General features: G+C 40.5%; 1 protein-coding gene across 6 annotated transcripts in view; it reads left to right on the top strand.

Moving 5' to 3' along the window:
- The window catches only part of ATE1 (arginyltransferase 1), a 163,803-nt gene extending 143,583 nt beyond the window's left edge, over positions 1-20,220 (top strand). For all 6 annotated transcript variants that reach the window (XM_047762710.1, XM_047762709.1, XM_047762711.1 and 3 more), the window contains one exon: positions 18,222-20,220. In XM_047762710.1, the coding sequence (XP_047618666.1) occupies positions 18,222-18,400 (179 nt within the window). In that variant the 3' untranslated portion in view covers positions 18,401-20,220. The remainder of the gene's footprint in view (positions 1-18,221) is intronic.
- The last annotated feature ends 1,767 nt before the right edge of the window (positions 20,221-21,987 follow it).

The raw sequence follows: 21,987 nt of genomic DNA, 5'->3' as shown, positions 1-21,987 counted from the left end.
CATATGGGTGGTATCATACAGTATTCGACCTTTTGTGACTGGTTTATTTCACTTAGCATAATGTCTCAAGTTTAGTCCATGTTGCAGCATGTGTCAGAATTTCATTCCTTTTTAAGACTGAGTAGTGTTCTACTGTGTGTGTACTACATTTTGTTTATCCATTCATCTGTCAATGGATATTTGGGTTGCTTCCACCCTTTGGCCGTTGTGGACCATGCTGCTGTGAACATGAGTGTACAAATACCTGTTTAAATCCCTGATTTCAGTTTTTTTGGGTCTGTACCCAAAAGTAGCATTGCGGGGTATGTGGTGATTCTAATTTAAATTTTTTGAAGGGTCATTTTCCATAATGACTACGTCATTTTACATTATCACCAGCAGTGTATAAGGTTCCATTTTCTCCCTGAGCTTTCTGCCACTTGTAAGTTGTTCATTTGTTTATTTAACTAGCCGTCTTCGTGGGTATGAAGTAGTGTCTCGTGATGGTTTCCGTCTGCATTGCTTTAATGACTAGTATGTGGAACATCTTCCCATGTGCTCCTTGGCCGTTCGTACATCTTCTTTGGAGAAATGTCTATTCAAGTCTTTTGCCTGTTTTTAAATCGAGTTATTTGGGCTTCTGTTGTTGAGTTTTAAGAGTTATCTGTATATTCCAAATATTAATGCCAAAAGGGCCTAACGAGGGAAAAAGACAGCTCAGGGAGCTTACCACCATGTCCGTCCTGGGGTCTCAGACCTACTTGGGTCCTGCTGGGTTGTCGCCTACTCTCACCTTTCAGCGTCATCTTGTGTTTGTTTTATATGTGATGTCCAGGGTTTTCTGTCGTAAGTAGGGAAGAGTAGGTCTATTTAATCTTCCTGCAAGTGGACACCCTCCTGTCTTGTCTTTTGTTAATTAAAAAAAAAAAAAAAAAAAAAGTCCAAAGGAGTATTTTTGTTACTAGTTAGGCATGTTTAAACTATCACTTTTATCTTGGTTGTGCATTTCTGACTGTATCTTGAAAAATATTAAACGTGCTGCAGAGAGTCAATATGTGGTAAATGGATGAGTGAGAAAATCTCTTGATTCAACACCTGGTAAAAACTGAACCTAATATAATCTGATCCAGGTTTTTATAAAGGGCTTATTTGTATCACTCTACTGTTGCTTACTATATTAACTTTCAGCAAGACTGTGGCAATCAGTGTAAAAACCCAGAGAAGAAAATGAAGTTTTAAAGGAGTAAATTTGTGACAGTAAAAAAGCACAGTTATGAGAGACGATACCACCGTGACAGTCCCTTAGCCCTCGGGTTTTAATGCCCTTAAATGGACTTTAAGAGATCATCAGTTTCTCTCTTTCTCTCGTCCATAGTCAGTATATCGGCTACTTTGTCTCCACAGATTCACTTTATCAAATAACAAATTAAATGGAAGTCTGTTATCTTCCGATACAAAAATAGTTGACCAAAATATTATTGTACTAAGATATTAAAATGACAACTTAGAATGTGTTCTGTGTTCTTATTTGCACTATTCTTATGCACACCTGAGTGTCACCCTCTCCATTGTGAAGCTTTCATGGAAGCAGAAATAAAAATGGCCATAAGAATGTGACTGTATGGGATTTTTGCTGCTATATCCTTGTGGGGGGTTTGTTTGTTTTTTAAAGTCATTCTCTGTCCTGATCACTATTTTTAAAGCCAGGTGGCAGGAAATTGTTAATGTACCTTTAGAGTCATACACTGATATTTTTTAAGAGGTCATAAATGTCTGACTACACGATGAGAGCTAATTCTGCATTATTATCTGTGGGTCCTATTCCAGATACTCTTGATCCCACAGTGTATCCTGAGCACCAGAATTTCTTACAGCTTTCCAAGTGATTCTAATGTGCACCCAGGGTTGAGAGCTACTGCACCAGAATTTAACTTACTGTATTTAATATGTGTTTTCTTTGAGAGTCTGCAATTCTCCTTTCCTTTTTTTTTTATTAATAGACTTTTTTTAATAGTAGTTTTAGGTCTACAGAAAAATTGAGCATAAGGTACAGAATTCCTTTATGCTCTCCAACCCCCATTCCCAATAGCCCCTGTTAACATCTTACATTAGTAGAATTACATTGTTACATTTGATATACCAGTATTGATCCATTATTATCAACGAAAGTGCACAGTTTACATTAGGTTTTAGTATTTGTGGTGTACCTTCTATGGATTTTGACAAATGTGTAATGACATAGCTTCCATTACATTATTATACAAAATAGTTTCATTTCCTAAAAAACCGCTTGTGCTCTCCTTTTCATCCCCCATAATCCCTTGGTAACCACTGATCTCTTTATAGTTTTGCCTTTTCCAAAATGTCGTCTAGTAATGGAATCATATGTAACATGTGATCTTGTCAGATTAGCTCCTTTCACTTGGAAACACGCATTTAAGTTTCCTCCATGTCTTTTCATAGCTTGAAATTCATTTCTTTTCATCACTGAATGATAATCCATTGTGTGAATGTACCACAATTTGTTCATCTATTCCCCCATGGAAGAACATCTTAGCACATATTTGCTTCCACATTTTGGCAATTAATGAATAAAGTTGCTATGAACATTCATTTGCTGGATTTTGTGTCCACGTAAATTTTCAGCTCCTGTGAGAAAATACCAAGAAGCACAGTTGCTGGATTAAAAGGTATACATATGTTCATTCATTCTTTTATAATGGTTGCCTACTATCTGTATTATTGATAGTGACTTCCATTGATGGACATATAAGTTTTAAATTTTTTGGTCTTAGAAATAATGCTGCATCATAGTTCATACATCCTTTTGCACACGTACTATTATTTCTGTAGAACGGAGTTCTAGAAGTAGGATTGCCCTGAAGAAGAGAGTGCACGTTTGCCCTCTGAAAGGCAGGTTGTATGCTTCAGCGTCCTACTCTCAGCCTCACATGGTATTATCAAGTCTCCTGAGGCCCAGAGGAAAGATTTAGGCTGGACCTGAAGATTTGGAGGTCAGGCTTAAAAATGGTAATTGAGGGAGTTCCCATTGTGGCTCAGTGGGTTAAGGAACCGAGGTTGACTCCATGAGGATGTGAGTTCGATCCCTGGCCTTGCCTGGTAGGTTAAGGATCCAACCTTGCCACAGGCTATGGTGTAAGTTGCAGATGGAGCTCAGATCTGGTGTTGCTGTAGCTGTGGCGTAGGCCTCAGCTGCAGCCCCAATTCAGCCCCTAGCCTGGGAACTTGGGTGTGCCCGAGCGCGACCATAGAAAGGAGGAGAAAAGGTTAATTGAATCCACAGACATGGATGAAGTTTCTTTGGGAGAAAATGTAAAGCAAGAAGAGAGGACAACCTAGAACAGAACCCTGCGCAGCTCCCGGCTTTCAGTTCTTTACCTGAAGAATTGCCCTTTTGGTAGGAAGAGAACCAGGGTGAATGGGGTCAGGAGAGCAGAAGGCAGGTGGACTTCAAGGAGGAGGACCTGGTCCTCCGAGGTTATCCTTTGCTGAGGGCGATGAAGATTGCATTGTGGGTTTGTGTTCCAGGTCAGGGAGACCTCTGACTTTAGTGAACAGAGGGAAGGTGATGGGGCCGCTGAAGCAGCCTGTGCAGTGAGTGGGAGGGGAGGAAATGAGCATGAATATGAGTAACTGTTCAAAGGAGAGAGAAGTAGAGGAAGGTAACCAGAAGAACAGGTGGGGGTCACAGAGAGTTTTGTTTGTGCCAGGTGGCAGGGTCTTCAGCTTTTGTGAAAGTTAGTAGAGAGGAACTAGTAGAAAAATGCCAGAAAGTTCTGAAAAGCAAAACATGGAATTGCCACTTAAAAGCAATTATTTATATAGCATTTACACTGTATTGCATATTACAAGTAAATCTAGAGATGATTTAAAGTATACAGGAGGATTGGGTGAGTTACGTGCAAATACTACAACATTTTACATAAGGAACTGGAGCGACCGCAGATTTTGGTGTCTGCCGCGCTCCGGGCACCAATCCCCCACTGACCCTGAGGGACAGCTCAGGATGCAGACTCAGCTGAGGCCGCGGATGGGGAGGAGGACAGATTTCTGGGTTGAGACATTTGGCAGAGAAACGTGAATTTGCGTTTGCTCCTATGGTAAGTATTGTCATTTCGAATTTGATTTTATGCCCCAGGAAGTTCTCAGACAGTCTTGCTGCTTGAAGCTACTTTTAGAAGTCTTCTGCGTATTAATTCCCTTGGAAGGAATCAAAATCAACCAATGCCAAACTCACTCTTTGGAAATGAGTATTGTAGCTAACATTCATTGTAATTGGGAATGTGGCTTTGTGACCCAAGGAGGTTATTACCTCAGTGGTAATAGCTTTCATGAGCTATCAAATAGGGTGGAATTTAAAGGTATTGATTTAGAAAAAACTAACTTGTCAAACCAGCTGGACATTATAGATCCTAGATTAACTGATTCAATGTATTTGATAACTAAAAGAATTATTAGCTCTTCATGTATTGACTTACGGTAAATGTAGTATTGCCTTTTTTTTTGCCTTTTCTTCAGCATTCTACTTAAGATTTTCGTTCTAGTCTTGATAGAAGATGAGATACTGTGCAGCTGGTAAGGATCTCAGTCACAAAAGGTCACATGTTGTCTGGTTCCACAGAGACAGAAAGTAGATTGGTATTGCTTAGGGCTAAGGAAGCTGGGGGACGTGGGGAGTGACTGCTAATGGGTATGGGGTTTCTTTCTGCGATGCTCAGAATGCTCTAAAATTGATCATTGCGGTGGCTGCACACCTCTGTGACGACACTAAAAACCATTGATTTGTACACTTCAAATGGGCGACTTGTATGAGAATTGTCTCCATAAAGCTGCTATTAAATGGTATTTTACAAATGAGCTAAGTTTAGATTTGTTTTCTTAGTTTTCATTTTTAGCAAAAAATATTCTGAGTGAAATGACTAGCAACAAAGAACATGAAGATGTGTAATTCTCCCTGACAGCTTTCCCAAATCGATTTTTGAGCCTCCCATTCGATGGGCTTGAAGACTTCACTTCCCAAGCTCAGTTCATTTGTCATAACTGCTCTGTATTCCCTTGCCTTGCCCTTGGCTCTCCTGTACTAGAAAGCTCCCTTTCATAGTTTCCCTCTGCTTTCCGCACACCCTCCCACATAGGGACTAAAGCATTTGTTAATACCTCTTGTCACTTTAAAATATTCTAAATCATATTTGACTCTGAACTTCCCAGAGTGGTTTGGTTTCACAGTTGAGTTCTTTCATGTGTTTTTTTGCTCAGAATTTCAAATTCCATTATATCACAGTTTTTCCCAACGATATTTAGCGTCATTAATGTTGCGTCTGCCATTTATACAGCCATCTTTGTGAGAAACTATAAAGCATGTGACTTGTTTTTATATTTATGTTTTCATGTTTTATGTTCATGTAATGCTGTAACAATAAATAATGAAGTTAAGAAAATAGACTGTTTCATCAGTTCCTGGAAAGCCTAGAAGTTATAAAGTCTCTTTAAGAATAGCAGATGAGTTAAAGCCCCATAAGAAGGAGAAAAAGCTTTGATCTCTAGATTCTTTCCCTTTGAAAGCACCTGTGATGCACAGTTCATCTCTTGAGAATAAAAAGTTGGGGGGAAAGCAAGCAGTTGTTGCCCACCAGAGTTTTTTTCCTTGAAGATTAAAACATCGCAGAGTTGACAGCATATTTGTATCACTAGTGATCAAATGCTCATCTCAGAAAAGGTTTGCAGAATTGCCTTTGGTTTTTATTTTATGAAATTAAATTGTGATGCATTAGAGAAAGGGACGATGGAAGATGTTTCTGTTGGCCCACTTTTTTAAGACATCTCACAATGAGCTGGCATTTTCACATGGGTGAGATGGCAAATGGCCTTTGATCGCAGAATGGCTTCTTTTTCTAGTATCTTCAAGGTCTCCTCCAGAAGAGGCCTGTTGTGCTGTGTGGGTTTAGCAATGGAAATTTTTGTCTACAAACACTAATGACATTTATCAGGCAAGTAATACAAGGTGATTGCAAGAGCGTTTTGTGAGGATTGGGGATTTTTTTTTTTTTTACTTTAGTAAATCATAATAACTAATTTTCATTGTTTTAAGTATCTGGTAGGATTTTTCTTGTTTAGGTTTTAAATTGATTTTAATACTAATTGTATAGGATATGCTAAGAATCAGAATCTACCTTTATTGCAGATGTATTTAATGATTATAGAACTGAAGACTGTTATGCCCAGAAAACACAATTGCATTTTACCTATAATGATAATCAGTGGTTTCTGAAATTAATACAAAACCCATTAAAAAGATGATTGATCTGGATTTCCCATTGTGGCTCAGTGGGTTAAGAATCTGACTAGTATCCATGAGGATGCAGGTTTGATCCCTGGCCTCACTCACTGGGTGAAGGACCTGGTGTTGGTGCGACTGCAGTGTAGGGCACAGACACAGCTCGTGTGGCTGTGACGTAGGCTGGCGGCTGCAGGTCTGATTTGACCCCTAACCTGGGAATTTCCATATGCTGCAGATGCGGCCCTGAAAAAAAAAAAAAAAAAAAAGGTGATTGTGATCAATGTGATTTTCTGGCATTAATTTAAGGTGTGGTTAGAATGTGATCCAGAAAGGCTGTATTTAAATACATACATGCACCTTATGAAATTGGTAAATAGGTGACTCGTACGGAGGTTTGGTGAAGCAAGGGGGAGAGTGATGGGAGAAAAGACTACGGTGGGGGCTGATGTCGTTCTCTCTTATGTCTGTATTATCTGAGTGTTTGCAACAAGCATTACTTTCATGATTTAAAAAGATATAAAAAATTGCGTATTCATTAATTTCATTGCTGACTAATTCCTAGAAAATTTGTTAAGTTAAAGTTATTGAAATATCAGGTTTAAAAAATTTCATAGTCTATCTTTTCTTTCTCTCTTACTGTGTCTTGTTGATCTGTGTTTTCTTTTCCTAAAGTACTGGTGGTTTTAGATTAATATTTTGGGCAGCTTTGGGTAGGCAGAATTCTAAGTTTACGTTCCAAATTTGAGTTGCAATTTAAGGTTTTTTAGGTGGGGAAAAATACACTCCAGTGCTCTTTTTTATATATGTGATGTTTCAGTCCCTTTTTTTACAGTCTAAGTGTGATAATGGGAAAAAATAAAGAATTTGGGGCAATTAAAATTAATTGTATTTCAATAAATTTATAAAAAGTTCCAATTAAGTCTCAGTATTTCTGGTGAATTGGTGCTAGAATTGGGAACACAGTATTTGGAATATTAAACAAGAGCAGTAACAGCAACCACATGAACTTCCAAGGTACTTGAGCACTAAGACCAAAAACATATTTGCATCTCCAGTGACTTGGACATACTAACATTGAAGAGAATGAGGAAAGGATTCTATTTACTTACTTACTTACTTACTTATTTATTTATTTATTTATTTATTTTTGTCTTTTTGTCTTTTCTAGGGCCGTGCCCGCGGCACATGGAGGTTCCCAGGCTAGGGGTCCAATCAGAGCTGTAGCCTACACCGCAGCCACAGCAACGCAGGATCCGAGCCGCGTCTGCGACCTATGCTACAGCTCATGGCAATGCCAGATCCTTAACCCGCTGAGCAAGGCCAGGGATTGAACCCGCAACTTCATGGTTCCTAGTTGGATTTGTTAACTACTGAGCCACGAGGGGAACTCCAGGAAAGGATTTTAAAATTCATTATTACCACTTTTTAGTAATTACATATGATGTTAAAAAGTCAATAACTGGTTACCATCTATCTTTTTTAGTATATTAAGCTTTTGACTACTTAACCCAGAGCAAAAGCCTCAAAAGTATTTGCAGTAAAAAAGAACTATCGAACTTGATTGATTTCTATGCTATAAAGTTCTTTAAAAATGCTATAAATTAATTTAGAGGTTTTGTGAAACTTAGATATGTATGTTAAACCAGAGATTCAGCAGCATTACAAGTGGTTGAGCCTTGTATATTGTAGTGTTTTCCCAAAATTTGATAGGCATATAATTTTAAAGCTTTTCCTGTATTTTAGTAAGAAATGAAATATATATTTTGACAAATGAAACAATACCAAATTTCCTACTCTCTAGGAGGAGTGCACTTTAAAATAGTTGATGTAAATTATACATAATGGTGGGTTTTTCATAATCTGTTTTCATTTTTATATGTCATACTAGAAAAGAATAAAAATTAGAGGGTGGCATTTCATTCTAGATATAAAATAAGATGATGACATATTAAATCTTACGCTTTTTTAGAGTGTTCCATTCACTCAAATTTTCAAGTATGTCTATCCTGAAATATTTTACGATAAAGGTATAGGCTGTTAAACATTATTCTATTTAGTTAAACATAGATATACCTAAAAATTCCAGTATTAAAAAGTCAAGGTTGTAGACTTAGATTTTGTGCAGTTTCGACAGCGTGCTTCTCTCCTTTGCTGTTCTCAGTGATCTTTACTGGTTTTTCTTTGTGTTAGCCTAAGCGTACTTGAACCTTTTACAGCTGAGTGATGGAGATTTCTGTGTTGCAGTCCACGTGCTTTGTAACGTCTGAAATTGACTGGTTCCTCCCTTTTCCTGTGCTTGTCCTTCACCCTGGGAAGGATGTGGTCAACCTAATCAAGGTTAAACATTTGTTTTAAAATATGTGACTTTTTGCTTAGGATAAAGTAATTTGTAAGAGACAACCTATATTTTGAAGTTGGTATTGTCCAACCTGGCACACCAAAGCCGTGTCAGGTATTTAGGGCAGAGGACATTTAAGCAGGGCATCCACTGGTGATAACAGCTGTGGTGGTGCTGAGGACCAAGTGAGGCACAGAGAAGCGACCCAGAGAGTATCCACAGCAGAAAACCACTGCCATCCTGAGCTGAAGAGAAAAGGCCTCGGGCCCAGGGTGGGCAACCAGTGGAAGCTGGAACCTCGACAACATCTAGAGCAGCTGGAGCTGCTGCGAAAAGGCAGGAGCCCAGGAGGAGAGAGGAGAGGTTTCGGGAGAAAGGCCCTGGCTTCTGCCTCCTTCAGCTCTAGCCCCAGCTCTAGCCTCCTGCCACAGAAGGCCCAGGCATGGCCCCAGCTGCACTGAGGAGATCCTTTCTGGCAGTTCTTGTCATTCTCACTGCCGCATCCTCAGAATACGTCCGGGATAAAGCAGCAGTCTGAACCATGCTGGCACGCAGTCCTGTGCACGTGAGGCTGGCCTCCGTGCTGTGCCCTTTCTCCTTGGCCCCCACGCCCGCCCAGGCTACAGTCTCAGCGGGAGAACGTGGTCTGCTCTGACAGGGTAACAGTACATGCTTAGCTTTCATCCCCTGGTAAACTCCCTCCCTCATCAGGATGATCGGGATCAGCTCACCTATGAGACAAGCCTGTCAGGTGGGATTACTCATTCTTGTAGCTATTAGAACAGTGTTACTGCTCTCTCCTGAAACTGATTGTGGATGATTTATCCTAATTAATTTGTGATTATCTAGTAGAAAAAACAGCATGAGTTAAAGAATAAACGTTTAATACTTGTTGCTCCCATAACAAAATAAAAAAGAATGTAATCCAACTTAAGTATCCAGAGCATAGATGAAGCATTGTGTAGGTGGGCATCCAATAAAATATTTAATTTATAGTGACTCTTTTGTGAAAAGTTGATTACTGACCTTAAGAAAGAGAGGTTTATAAGCCCAAAGACCCTGAGAAATATCCTAAAACAATCCTTTATTTGTTTGTTTATTTGTTTATTTATTTATTTATAGGGCTGCACCCGCAGCTTGGGAAGTTCCCAGGCTAGAGATCAAATCAGAGCTGTAGCTGCCAGCCTGCACCGCAGCCACAGCAACGCTGGATCCCAGCTGTGTCTGTGACCTACACGCCGGCCTGCACCACAGCCATGGCAACACCAGATCCTTGACCCACTGCTTGGGGCCAAGGATCAGACTATCATATGGACACTAGTTTGGTTCATAACCACTGAGCCACAACAGGAACTCCAATCCTTTTGATTTTTATAAAAAGGAATTAGCATTTCCACTTATTATTTTCGGAAGATCCAAATTTAGCAAAGAAATAAATGCCCAAGAGGATGGGATTAAGATGGCGGAATAGAAGGACTGGAGCTCAACTTCCCTCCTAAAAACAACAAAATTCACAACTAAAGGCTGAGCACTCTTCACCCAAATGGACCCGAAACCTTAAAAAAGATACCCTACTCCAGAAGACAAAGAGGAGGCCACATCAAGAGGTAGGAGGGGCGATTTTGCGATATAAACAACCCCATACCTCCCGGGTGGGAAGCCCCACAGACTGGAAACTTAACTGGTTCACAGACACTCAACCTACAACAGTGAGAGTTCTGAGCCCCACATCAAACCCTCATGTGCGGGGATCTGGCACTGGGAGAAAGAGCCCCTGGAGCATCTGGCATTGAAGGCCAGTGGGGCTTGTGCGCAGGAGCTCCACGGGACTAGGGGAAACGGAGACCCCATTCTTAAAAGGCGCACACGGACTGTCACGTGCACTGGGTCCCAGGGCAGAGCGAGGTCTCCACAGGAGTCTGGGTCAAACCTGACTGCAGTCCTTGGAGGACATCCTGGGAAAACAGGGCTGAATGTGGCTTGTTATGAGGGAAGGACATTGAGGGCAAAGCTCTCGGGAATATTCAGCAGCTGCCTTTCTCTGGAGGTGGCCATTTTGGGAAATTTTGGCCCCACCCGTCAGTCAGCTGCTGAGAAGCCCAAGGACAAACAACAATCCAGGTGGGATCACAGCTACCTGAAGACCTCTCAGGCACACAGATGCCGCTAATCCCATCCAGAGACTAAGCCCCACCCACCAGAGGGATTAGAATCAGCTCCACCTACCGGTGGGCAGGCATCAGCCCCTCCCATCAGGAAGCCTACATCAAGCCCTCCATACCGACTTCAGCCACAAGGGGGCAGACATCAGAAGTAAGAGAGGCTACAACTCTACTATCTATGAAAAGGTCACCACACCAAAAACCTATAAAAATGAAAAGACAGAGAACTGTAACTCAGATGAGGGAGAAAAGAAAAACCCCAGAAAATCAGCTAAGCGATGAGGAGATTCTTAGCCTCCAGGAAAAAGACTTTAGACTGTTGATGCTGAAGATGATGCAAGACATTGGAAATAAACTGGAGGCAAAGATGGGTAACTTACAGGAAACACTGGCCAAAGAGATACAAGATATAAAACTTAAACAAGAAGAGATGCAAAATACAATAACTGAAATAAAAAAATTCACTAGAAGCAGCTAACAGAATACAGGAGGCAGAAGAACGAATAAGCGAGGTGGAGGACAGATTAGTGGAAATTATGGATGCAGAACAGAAAAGAGAAAAAAGATTGAAAACAAACGAAGAGAGTCAGAACTCTGGGACAATGTTAAGCATGCCAACATCCGTATTATAGGGGTGGCAGGAGGAGAAGAGAGAGAGAAGGGACAGAAAAAATATTCCAAGGGACAATAGCCGAAAACTCTCCTAACATGGGAAAGGAACCACTCACTCAAATCCAGGAAGTGCGAGTACCATATGAAATAAACCCAAGGAAGAATACACCGAGACACATATTAATCAAACTGACCAAAATTAAAGACAGAAAATCTTGAAAGCAGCTAGGGAAAAGAAACAAATAACATACAAGGGAACCCCAGTAAGGTTATCAGGAGACTTTTCAGCAGAAACTCTGCAGGCCAGAAGGGAGTGGCATGATGTACTTAAAGTGATGAAAGGAAAAAACCTCCAACCAAGATTACTTTACCCAGTAAGGCTCTCATTCAGATTTGAAGGAGAAATCAAAACCTTCACAGATAAGCAAAAGCTGAGAGAATTCAGCAGCGCTAAACCAGCCTTACAACAAACACTAAAGGAACTTCTCTAGGCAGAAAAGAAAAGACAGCAATAGGAAATAAAAATGCCACAAATTACAAGGCTCACCAGTAATGGTATATATGCAGTAAAGATACGAAATCATCCATGTACAATTATACCACCAAAATCAGGAATCATGAGAAGAGGTGGGTACAAATGCAGGACACTGGAGATGAACTTACAGTTAAGAGAACAACAACTTAAAACAATCTCATACATGTATAGACCCTTATATCAAAAACTTCAGAATACTTGCAAACCAAAAATCTACGATTGATACACAAAGAAAAATCAGCTCAAATACAACACTAAAGATAGTCATCAAACCAGAAGAGGAGAGCAAAAGAGAAGAAGGAAATAAAAAAAGAGCAAATCCAAAACAAAAACAAATCCAAAGCAATTAATAAAATGGCAATAAGAACATACATGTCAATAATTACCTTAAATGTTAATGGACTAAACGCCCCAGCCAAAAGACAGACTGCCTGAATGAATACAAAAACAAGACCCATATATATGCTGTCTTCAAGAGACCCACTTCACTTCTAGGGACACATACAAATTGAAAGTGAGAGGATGGAAGAAAATATTTCATGCAGACAGGGATCAAAAGAAAGCTGGAGTAGCAATACTCATATCAGACGAAATAGACTTTAAAATGAATATTTTAAGGGACAAAGAAGGTCATTACATAACGATCAAAGGATCAATCCAAGAAGAAGATATAACAATTTTAAATATCTACACACCCAACATAAGTTCACCACAATATATAAGGCAACTGATAACAACCTTAAAAGGACAAATCAGCAATAACACAGTCATAGTGGGGGACTTTAACACCCCATTTACAGCAATGGACAGATCAACCAGACAGAAAATCAATAAGGAAACACAGGCCCTGAATGATGCATTAAAGCAGATGGACTTAACAGATATATATAGGACATTCCATCCAAAAGCAACAGAATACACATTCTTCTCAAGTGCACATGGAATGTTCTTTAAGATTGATTACATCCTGGGCTACAAATCCAACCTCAATAACTTTAAGAAAATTGAAATCATATCAAGCATCTTTTCTGACCACAACGCTATACACCTGGAAATCAACAACAGGAAAAAAAATCTGCAAAAAACACAAGTGGAGACTAAACAATATGCTACTAAACAACCACTGGATCACTGAAGAAATCAAAGAGGAAATTAAAAAATACCTAGCAGCAAATGACAACAAATATACGACACTCCAAAACCCATGGGATGCAGCAAAAGCCATTCAAAGAGGAAAGTTTATAGCAATACAAGCCCACCACAGGAAACAAGAAAGAGCTCAAATAAACAAGCTAACTATACATCTAAAGCAGCTCAAGAGAGAGGAACAGGCAAGACCTAAAGTTAGTAGAAGGAAAGAAATCATAAAGATCAGAGCAGAAATCAATGAAATAGAAACAAAGAAAACCATAGAAAAGATCAATGAAACGAAAAGCTGGTTCTTTGAAAAGAAAACAAAATTGATAAACCCTTAGCAAGACTTATCAAATCAATAAAATTAGAAGTGAATAAGGAGAAGTAGCAACGGACATCACAGGAAAACAAAGGATCATAAGAGACTACTATATGCAGCTATACGCCAATAAAATGGAAAACCTAGACGAAATGGACAAATTCTTAGAAAAGTACAATCTTCGAAGACCGCAACAAGATGAAATAGAAAAGATGAATGGACCAATCACAAGAACTGAAATTGAAACTGTGACTAAAAAACTTCCAACAAACAAAAGTCCAGGACCAGATGGCTTCACAGGCGAATTCTGTCAAACATTTAGAGAAGAGCTAACACCTCTCCTTCTGAAACTGTTTCAAAAAATTGCAGAGGAAGGGATACTCCCAAACTCATTCTATGAGGCCACCATCACCCTGATACCAAAACCAGACAAAGATACCACAAAAAAGAAAACTATAGGCCAGTTTCACTGATGAACATCGATGCAAAAATCCTCAACAAAAACTAGCAAACAGCATCCAACAATACATGAAAAGGATTGTACATCATGATCAAGTGGGATTTACCCCAGGGATGCAGCTGTCCTTCAATATCCACAAATCCATCAGTGTGATATACCACATTAACAAACTGAAGAACAAAAACCATATGATCCTCTCAATAGATACAGAAAAAGCCTTTGACAAAATCCAACACCCATTTCTGATAAAAACTCTTCAGAAAGTGGGCATGGCAGGAACCTACCTCAACATAATAAAGGCCATATATGACACACCCACAGCGAACATCATTCTCAATGGTGAAAAGCTGAAAGAATTCCCGCTGAGATCAAGAACAAGACAAGGATGTCTGCTCTCGCCACTATTCTTTTGTGTGTCTGTGTGTTTTTGCTATTTCTTTGGGCTGCTCCCTCAGCATATGGAGGTTCCCAGGCTAGGGGTCAAATCGGAGCTGTAGCCACTGGCCTACGCCAGAGCCACAGCAACGTGGGATCCGAGCCACGTATGCAACCTATACCACAGCTCACGGCAACGCCAGATCGTTAACCCACTGAGCAAGGGCAGGGACCGAACCCACAACCTCATGGTTCCTAGTCAGATTTGTTAACCACTGCACCACAACGGGAACTCCTTTTTTTTTTTTTTTTTTTGTTGCCACTATTCTTCACCATAGTTTTGGGGAGTTCCAGTCGTGGTGCAGTGGTTAATGAATCCGACTAGGAACCATGGCCTTGCTCAGTGGGTTAAGGATCCGGCATTGCAGTGAGCTGTGGTGTAGGTTGCAGACGCGGCTCAGATCCCGTGTTGCTGTGGCTCTGGCATAGGCCAGCAGCTACAGCTCCGATTAGACCCCTCGCCTGGGAATCTCCATATGCCACGGGAGCAGCCCTAGAAAAGGCAAAAAGACAAAAAAAAAGAAAAACATAGTTTTGGAAGTCTTAGTCACGGTAATCAGAGAAGTAAATGAAATAAAAGGAATCCAAATTGGAAAGGAAGAAGTAAAACTATCCCTTTTTGCAGATGACATGATACTAAACTTATAGAATCCTAAAGACTCTACCAGAAAACTGTTAGAGCTCATCCATGAATTTGGCAAAGTCGCAGGATACAAAATTAATACACAGAAATCAATGGCGTTTCTACACACTAACGATGAAAGGTCAGAGAAATTAGGGAAGCAGTCTCATTTACCATCACATCCAAAAGAATAAAATACCTAGGAGTAAACCTACCTAAAGAGACAAAAGACCTGTACTCTGAAAACTATAAGACACCGACGAAAGAAATCAAAGATGACACAAATAGATGGAAAGATATACCATGCTCTTGGATTGGAAGAGTTAATATTATCAAAATGACTATACTACCTAAGGCAATCTACAGATTCAGTGCAATCCCTATCAAATTACCAAGGACATTTTTCACAGAACTTGAACAAAATATTTTAAAGTTTGTTTGGAAGCACAAAAGACCCAGAATAGCCAAAGACATCCTGAAAAAGAAAAATGGAGCTGGAGGAATCAGGCTCCCGGACATCAGACTATACTACAAAGCAACAGTCATCAAAACCGTATGGTACTGGCACAAAGACAGAAATATAGATCAGTGGAACAGGATAGAAAGCCCAGAATTCAACCCATGCACCTACAGCCAACTAATCTATAACAAAGAAGGCAAGGATATACAATGGAGAAAGGACAGCTTGTTCAAATAAGTGGTGCTGGGAAAACTGGACAGCCACATGGAAAAGAATGAAATTAGAACACTCCCTAACACCACACACAAAAATAAACTCCAAATGGATTAAAGACCTAGATATAAGACCAGACACTATAAAACTCTTAGAGGAAAACATAGGCCAAACACTCTCTGACATAAACAACAGCAACATCTTCTCAGATCCACCTCTTAGAGTAAGGACAATAAAAACAAAAATAGACAAATGGGTTTCTGCACAGCAAAGGAAACCCTAAACAACACAAAAAGACAACCCACAGAGGAGTGGATCCAGAAGATGTGGTACATATACACAATGGAATATTACTCAACCATTAAAAAGAATGAAATACCAGCGTTTTTTGCAACATGGATAGACCTAGAAATTATCATGCTAAATGAAGTCAGCCATACAATGAGACACCAACATCAAATGCTTTCACTGACATGTGGAATCTGAAAAAAAGTCAAACTGAACTTCTTTGCAGAACAGATGCTGACTCACAGACATTGAAAAACTTATGGTCTCTGGAGGAGATAGTTAGGGGGGTGGGGGGATGTGCTTGGGTTATGGGATGGAAATCCTGTGAAATTGGATTGTTATGATCATTATACAACTACAGATGTGATAAATTCATTTTGAGTAATAAAAAAAGACATAGTCTAGCACATAAAAACATCTCAAAAAAAAAAAAAGTAATGCCCAAATCAACCTGAAAAACAACCATTTTTTAGTTATAAGAGCCTTCCAGAAAATGATGACTGTATCTATTTGTGTGTGTATATATTCCACAATATGGAAGTCTCTGGTCATAGGAAGATAGGTTTGTTCATTCAGCAAATATTCATGGAGCACCTACAACGTGTCAGGCATTGGACAGGTACTGGGGAAATATTAGTAGCAGTTTTTAATTTTTATTCCCATAGCACTTTGTAGTGGAGAGGAAAACAGTCGATAAATAAATGTATATGTCAGGTGGGGTAAGTGCTGGAAATACAGGGGAACAAGGAAAGGCGGAACCGTTTTATGTGGGACCAGGGAGAGCCCTCTGAGGAGCTGGCATTTACGGTGCTCTGGGGAAGAGGGCGAGCCCTGTGGCTCTCTGGGGCAGGGCTGGTCCAGGCAGAGGGAGAGGTAGAGAGAAGCACTCTTCACAGGTGGACGTATGTTTGTCAGATTTTTCCCTAGGCATATGTTAGGCTTTTGATAAAAAGAACAGTTGTTTATACTCCATCTACTTTTTTTTCACGTAACTATCTTTCTTTGTCTTTCTAATAGCTGTATAACATTTCATTATGTGGATATACCTTAACGTATTTAACCAGTTCTCCACTGATGGACATTTATGTTGTCTAGTTTTCCAGTATTACAGATAATACTACTATAAATATCCTTATACATACATATAAACACTGGTGTGTGTTTTTCTAGAACAGTTGTTTTCAAATCACCTCTTATGCTGAAGAAAATACTGATGCTCAGGTTCCATTCAGACCAGCTTTTAAATTAGGATCTCTGGGGGTAGGATCCAGGCTTTTGTGGTTTTTTGGAAACTCTTTGAATGATTGTAATATTTAGTCTGCTTGTAGAATGATTTTAATAAGTGACCTTACTGAGTCAGTGATTAAAAAAGAAATACATTTGAGTGGATACTATAACACTGTTCTCTGTATTAGTTAGGGTTAGGAAGGCTGCCAATAAGAGAAACCTAATAAACTGATTTGTCTTCAACAAGATAGTTTATTTGTTTTGTATAAAAGTCTAGACAGAAGCAGTCCACGGCTGGCATGGCCGTTAGCTCCATGCAGTCCTCAAGTACCCATGGATCTTGTAGCTTTTGATTTTGCTGAACCAAAAGAAATCTCTTAACCTAAGCCCGAGAGAGAGGCTACAGCTCCTATCATGACATTCACGCTCCAGCAGAATGAAGGAGGAGCTAAAAAATGCAAAAGGCAAAGGGTCTGGGCCAGCTGTCCTCCAGAACACATCTGCTTGTATCGTGTTGGCCAAAACTTGGCCCAAGACCACACCTGGCTGCAAGGAAGGCTGGGAAACGGCGTGTCCTGCTAAAAACCAGGAGTTCTTTGGTCCAGAAGAAGAGGAGAGGCGATAGCGGCAGTCTCCACGAAAGCTGTAAGCACCTGCCCTCCTGCCCACACAACCCGAGTGCCCGTTGTCCAGGCCTGGCCTGCGCAGGGCTGCCCAGAGTGCTGAGTCAGCAGAAAACGGCCTTGCGGAGAGGAAAACTGCACTCAATATGCTGGCTCGGGGAGAGGCAAAATAAATGTAAATCAGACTCAGGAAAGGTGCCGGAGAGCCACGAACTTTATTGTGTGTGCGAAAGCGATGAGGCCGTGGAAGGCGATTTTTAAATTGTATGCAATTCTTTGTGTCTCCCTGCTGTCCCAGCTCTCTGAGTGGAAGGAACCTCTCCTTCAGCAAGGCCTTGTCTGTCGAGTCACAGACTCAGGTTGGTCTTCATGCTGCAGTCCCTCTTTCGAACAAGTTGCTCAGAGAGGACTCCTTAATACATGCTTTTTCTGTTTCACATTGAGCATTCTTAAATGAGGAAATGAAAACTGGTTTGCTCTGTGACTGCTTTTAATCCGTGTTTCTGGTTATTGCAGTGGACGAAGGTCGCAGCAAGGAACCTGACCGCCTGCAGGTGCTTTACAAGAAAGCCATCATGCCTTACGGCGTTTACAAGAAACAGCAGAGAGACCCACGCGACGAGGCCGCCGTGCTGCAGTACGCGGCCCTGGTGGGGCAGGCGTGCTCCGAGCGGATGCTGCTCTTCAGAAACTGAGCGGGCGCCCCTGCCCCTGCCCCTGCCGCGGGCTGCTGCTGGGGGCTGCGGCGCAGGTCCTTCGCTCTGGGTCAGTGCCGTTCCCATCCACAGATTAGACTTTTTTATTTTGACGGCTCTCTGGTTTTTCTAAAATATTTTGTGGCAATGTCTTTGTGAGAAGCTCATGGTTCATATAAAGATTTTTAACATAGGTTGCGACCTAGACTCCCAATTGAGGTTTGTCATTTTGCAGTTTGGCTTTATGAGCAAGAGATGGTAACTTTCTCTTGATAATATTTTGAAAGTAAAATGAATGAATAGGTCTTAAGTAATTTAAGTCACAGTTGTGCTTTTCTGTTCTGTTAGAGAAATTAAAACAGACTGTTTCCTCTGATCCACTTACAACACTCGCGTCTGCTGAAAACGAAGTGTGGGGAGAAGGCGGGGATTGTGTTTCATCGCTGAGAAAATGTCTCCTCGAGGGAACACAACGGGCTGTTACTCAGTGTTCAGTGTAACATTACTGCCCGATGCTACATTCTGTAGTTTAATAGAAAACTTCAAAAAAAGGATATTGTGTTAACATCGGATGTCTCTTTACCCAGGACTGCCCTATTCTTGGTCTGCTCTCTTGAATGGACCATTTTTCCTATAATAATTACTGCTTGTGCTCCATTTTACTCTCCCAAGTCTCTCAGTTTGGCCCATAAAATATGTGATGACCCTAATTATATATTATATTGTACAAACTGGGGTACTTTGCTCTGTTTCTCAAAATCTAAGAAATGGAGGGTTTTTTGGGTTTTGGTTTTGTCTTTTGTGTTTTTTTTGAACCCATCAAAGGTAAATGTACGCTAACTTTTATTTCCTCAAAACTCAGGACACAAGTCTTTGGTTATCGATTAAAAATTAGTTAATATCTGCCTACCTTTCTAGCTGTGCCGCACGTCGCGTTTAATGAAGCAGGAAGCATTTTGACCTCTGACCAGGGCAGGAGGCACACAACATCCACTTGTGTGCTGCGCTTTGGTTTGGAAGAGTCAGAGAGGAGACGAGCGTCGGCACCTGAGCAGAGGCCAGCCCTCTTTCCCTGTCCCTTCCCTCGTTCAGCAGGTGTCCCTCGTCCCACACCTTTAAGGTGGCAGGCACTGTGCCACGAGGGACGGGAAGGAGCAGGCATGTCCGCCGCAGCTGCGCTGGAGACGGCGAGGGCGGGGAAGGCTCACTCTCTTGTGCTCTTGCTCGGCTGCTCCCCTTCTGCCGCCACCTGCTTGGCTCCCGAGTCCTTTTCATGTCCCCCTTGGCCCATTTTTCCATTTTCTATTGATCTTTTTAAAAACTATATTATAAAACTTAATGGCTTGACACCCACTACTGATTTTAAACTTTTCTCCTAAATGCACTGAATTTAGATACGCAGTTGGAAGTGTTAGAAAATAATTCAAGGTAGTTAGAATAAAAGGATCATAAACAGTGACTTTAAAAACAAATGTCTAGAAGGTCCACGTCCAAAGTTCACTTGGAGCGAATGTGCGTCTGTCGCAGCTGCCATGAGCAGGTACTCAGGGGACTGGGGATAGAGGCGGATGGCGTGGACTTTGCGTGCTTCCGGAGCTTCGTCCTTCAGAACAGTCTCTCCCAAGAGCAGTTGACAGACTCTTTTAGAACTGCCTTCAGAATCTATACAACACCTTTTTTAAATTTCCCTCTAAAGTAATAATTTTTATGATTTATGAAATGATGCTATAAGCAACTAAAACATTCTAAAAAGAATAAATAAAAAAGAATAACCTGAGGAGTTCCCTTCGTGGCTCAGTGGTTAACAAGCCTGACTAGGATCCATGAGGATGCAGGTTCGATCCCTGGCCTCACTCAGTGGGTTAAGGATCCAGCATTGCTGTGCGCTGTGGTGTAGGTCGCAGACATGGCTCAGATCCCAAGTTACTGTAGCTATGGTGTAGGCCAGCAGCTACAGCTCCGATTTGACCCCTAGCCTGGGAACCTCCATATGCGGTGGTATAGCCCTAAAATAGCAAAAAAAGAAAGAAAGAATGACCTGAAACCCATTGAAAGAAACTTCGATACAGGACATTTCAGACATGCTGTGAGGAATTGCAGTGTTATTAAAGTTAAGTAGCTCAGGGTCCATACTTGGTCCCCTGGGCACTCGGATACCCAGGTTGATATCCTCAGGCGTGTTACACCTGCTGTCATCATAGTAATTAGTTTATAGAACGGGATTAATTAAGACCACAACTGGTGTTTATCAAATGAAGAGAAAACTCGAATCTTATTTCTTACCACAGCTCTGGTTTCTTCTTGCCGAATCAGTTTAGGGTTCCTTCAGAGGCAAGTGATAAACTCCCCCATCTACTGTGGGAACCGTGCTGGTGCCCCTGGGAGTGGCCTCCTGGGTTGTCTCCAGTGATGCCCCAGAGAAGAGGGGGCATGAAGCTTCTTCTGCTCAGTTGTTATATTAACGTGTGGTCTTTGGAGAGCAAAGTGTCTTCAAAAGACATTCTTTTGAGCCCTCACTAAGTGAATGTTGATAGTGGGCTAGGAAGGGACAGTCAAGGAACATGACTTGGCTTGGTCAGTGGATAAGCAGTCCAGCTGAGAAATCTGATGTTATGTTTGTGGCTCTCATTTAAAGAAGGACACATGAGAACCTTTCAAAGGGGGCTTCTGTCTTTTCAAAGCTGTAAGCTTTGAATTTGCTGTCTTAGTGTTGTAGAGTCCCTTTCTAATTTCAGATAAATTTACACCTCCCTCCCTGTCTTGGGAGCAAAAATGTAATAGAGATTCCCCAGGCTGCCATCTGCATTTAAATTATTTCAGTTCTATGAGATTTTTTGTTATTTTAAAAAAATGTAATCTGAGCACTTTTTTATATTCTAAAAGATAGAGGCTGTTATCAGATGAATATATTATTCATTTGATTAAAGTTATTTAGATAAGAAATTACTCTTGTTTATGTTTTCTTTCAAACAGCTTATCCTAATTTTTATCCATTGTGCAAGATATCAGTTGTATATGTTTTCTAAACACATGGGAATGTATTATGTAAATGAACCTTTCCAGATTTCTGGACAGTTATATAGTTTGATTTTTATAGGCTTTTATTACTTCAGTATGAATAAAGATGAGAGATGAAGACAGGTACTTAAAACTCATCTTCTGTTGCTAACCTTAAAGAAGGAAGTGAAATGGAAACAGTTGGGAAATGTTTGATTAGAACTCACTCAAATGTGTATTACTTTCCAAAAGAAAACCAGTGACTGCAAGACAAAACAAATTTGATTGCATGTGATATTTTCTGCTCTTGTATGTGCTTCTTGAACAGTCCATTTGATAAAGCTTGAATGGAAAAAAATAAAACTTTCTATCTGCAGTGGCTCTTGCTGGTCATTACTTAAAAGGCATATGTATTTTCATCTTTTGAGTTCTTGGGTACATTTTACCTATAGGGAATATGCAGAATAAAGGTAGAACATTAGCTATATGAATGATGGCTTTTAATTTTCAGTAATTGGAATTTCACATCACATAGTTACCTGACAAAGTGTGACGGATTTCTTTTTCAGGAAAAAATAAATCTCACCTTA

This window comes from Phacochoerus africanus, chromosome 15 (assembly GCF_016906955.1).
Source record: "Phacochoerus africanus isolate WHEZ1 chromosome 15, ROS_Pafr_v1, whole genome shotgun sequence".
NCBI classification, from domain to species: Eukaryota; Metazoa; Chordata; class Mammalia; order Artiodactyla; family Suidae; genus Phacochoerus; species Phacochoerus africanus.
The sequence above is the reverse complement of the archived record's forward strand: the minus strand, read 5'-3'. Positions and strand labels throughout refer to the sequence as shown.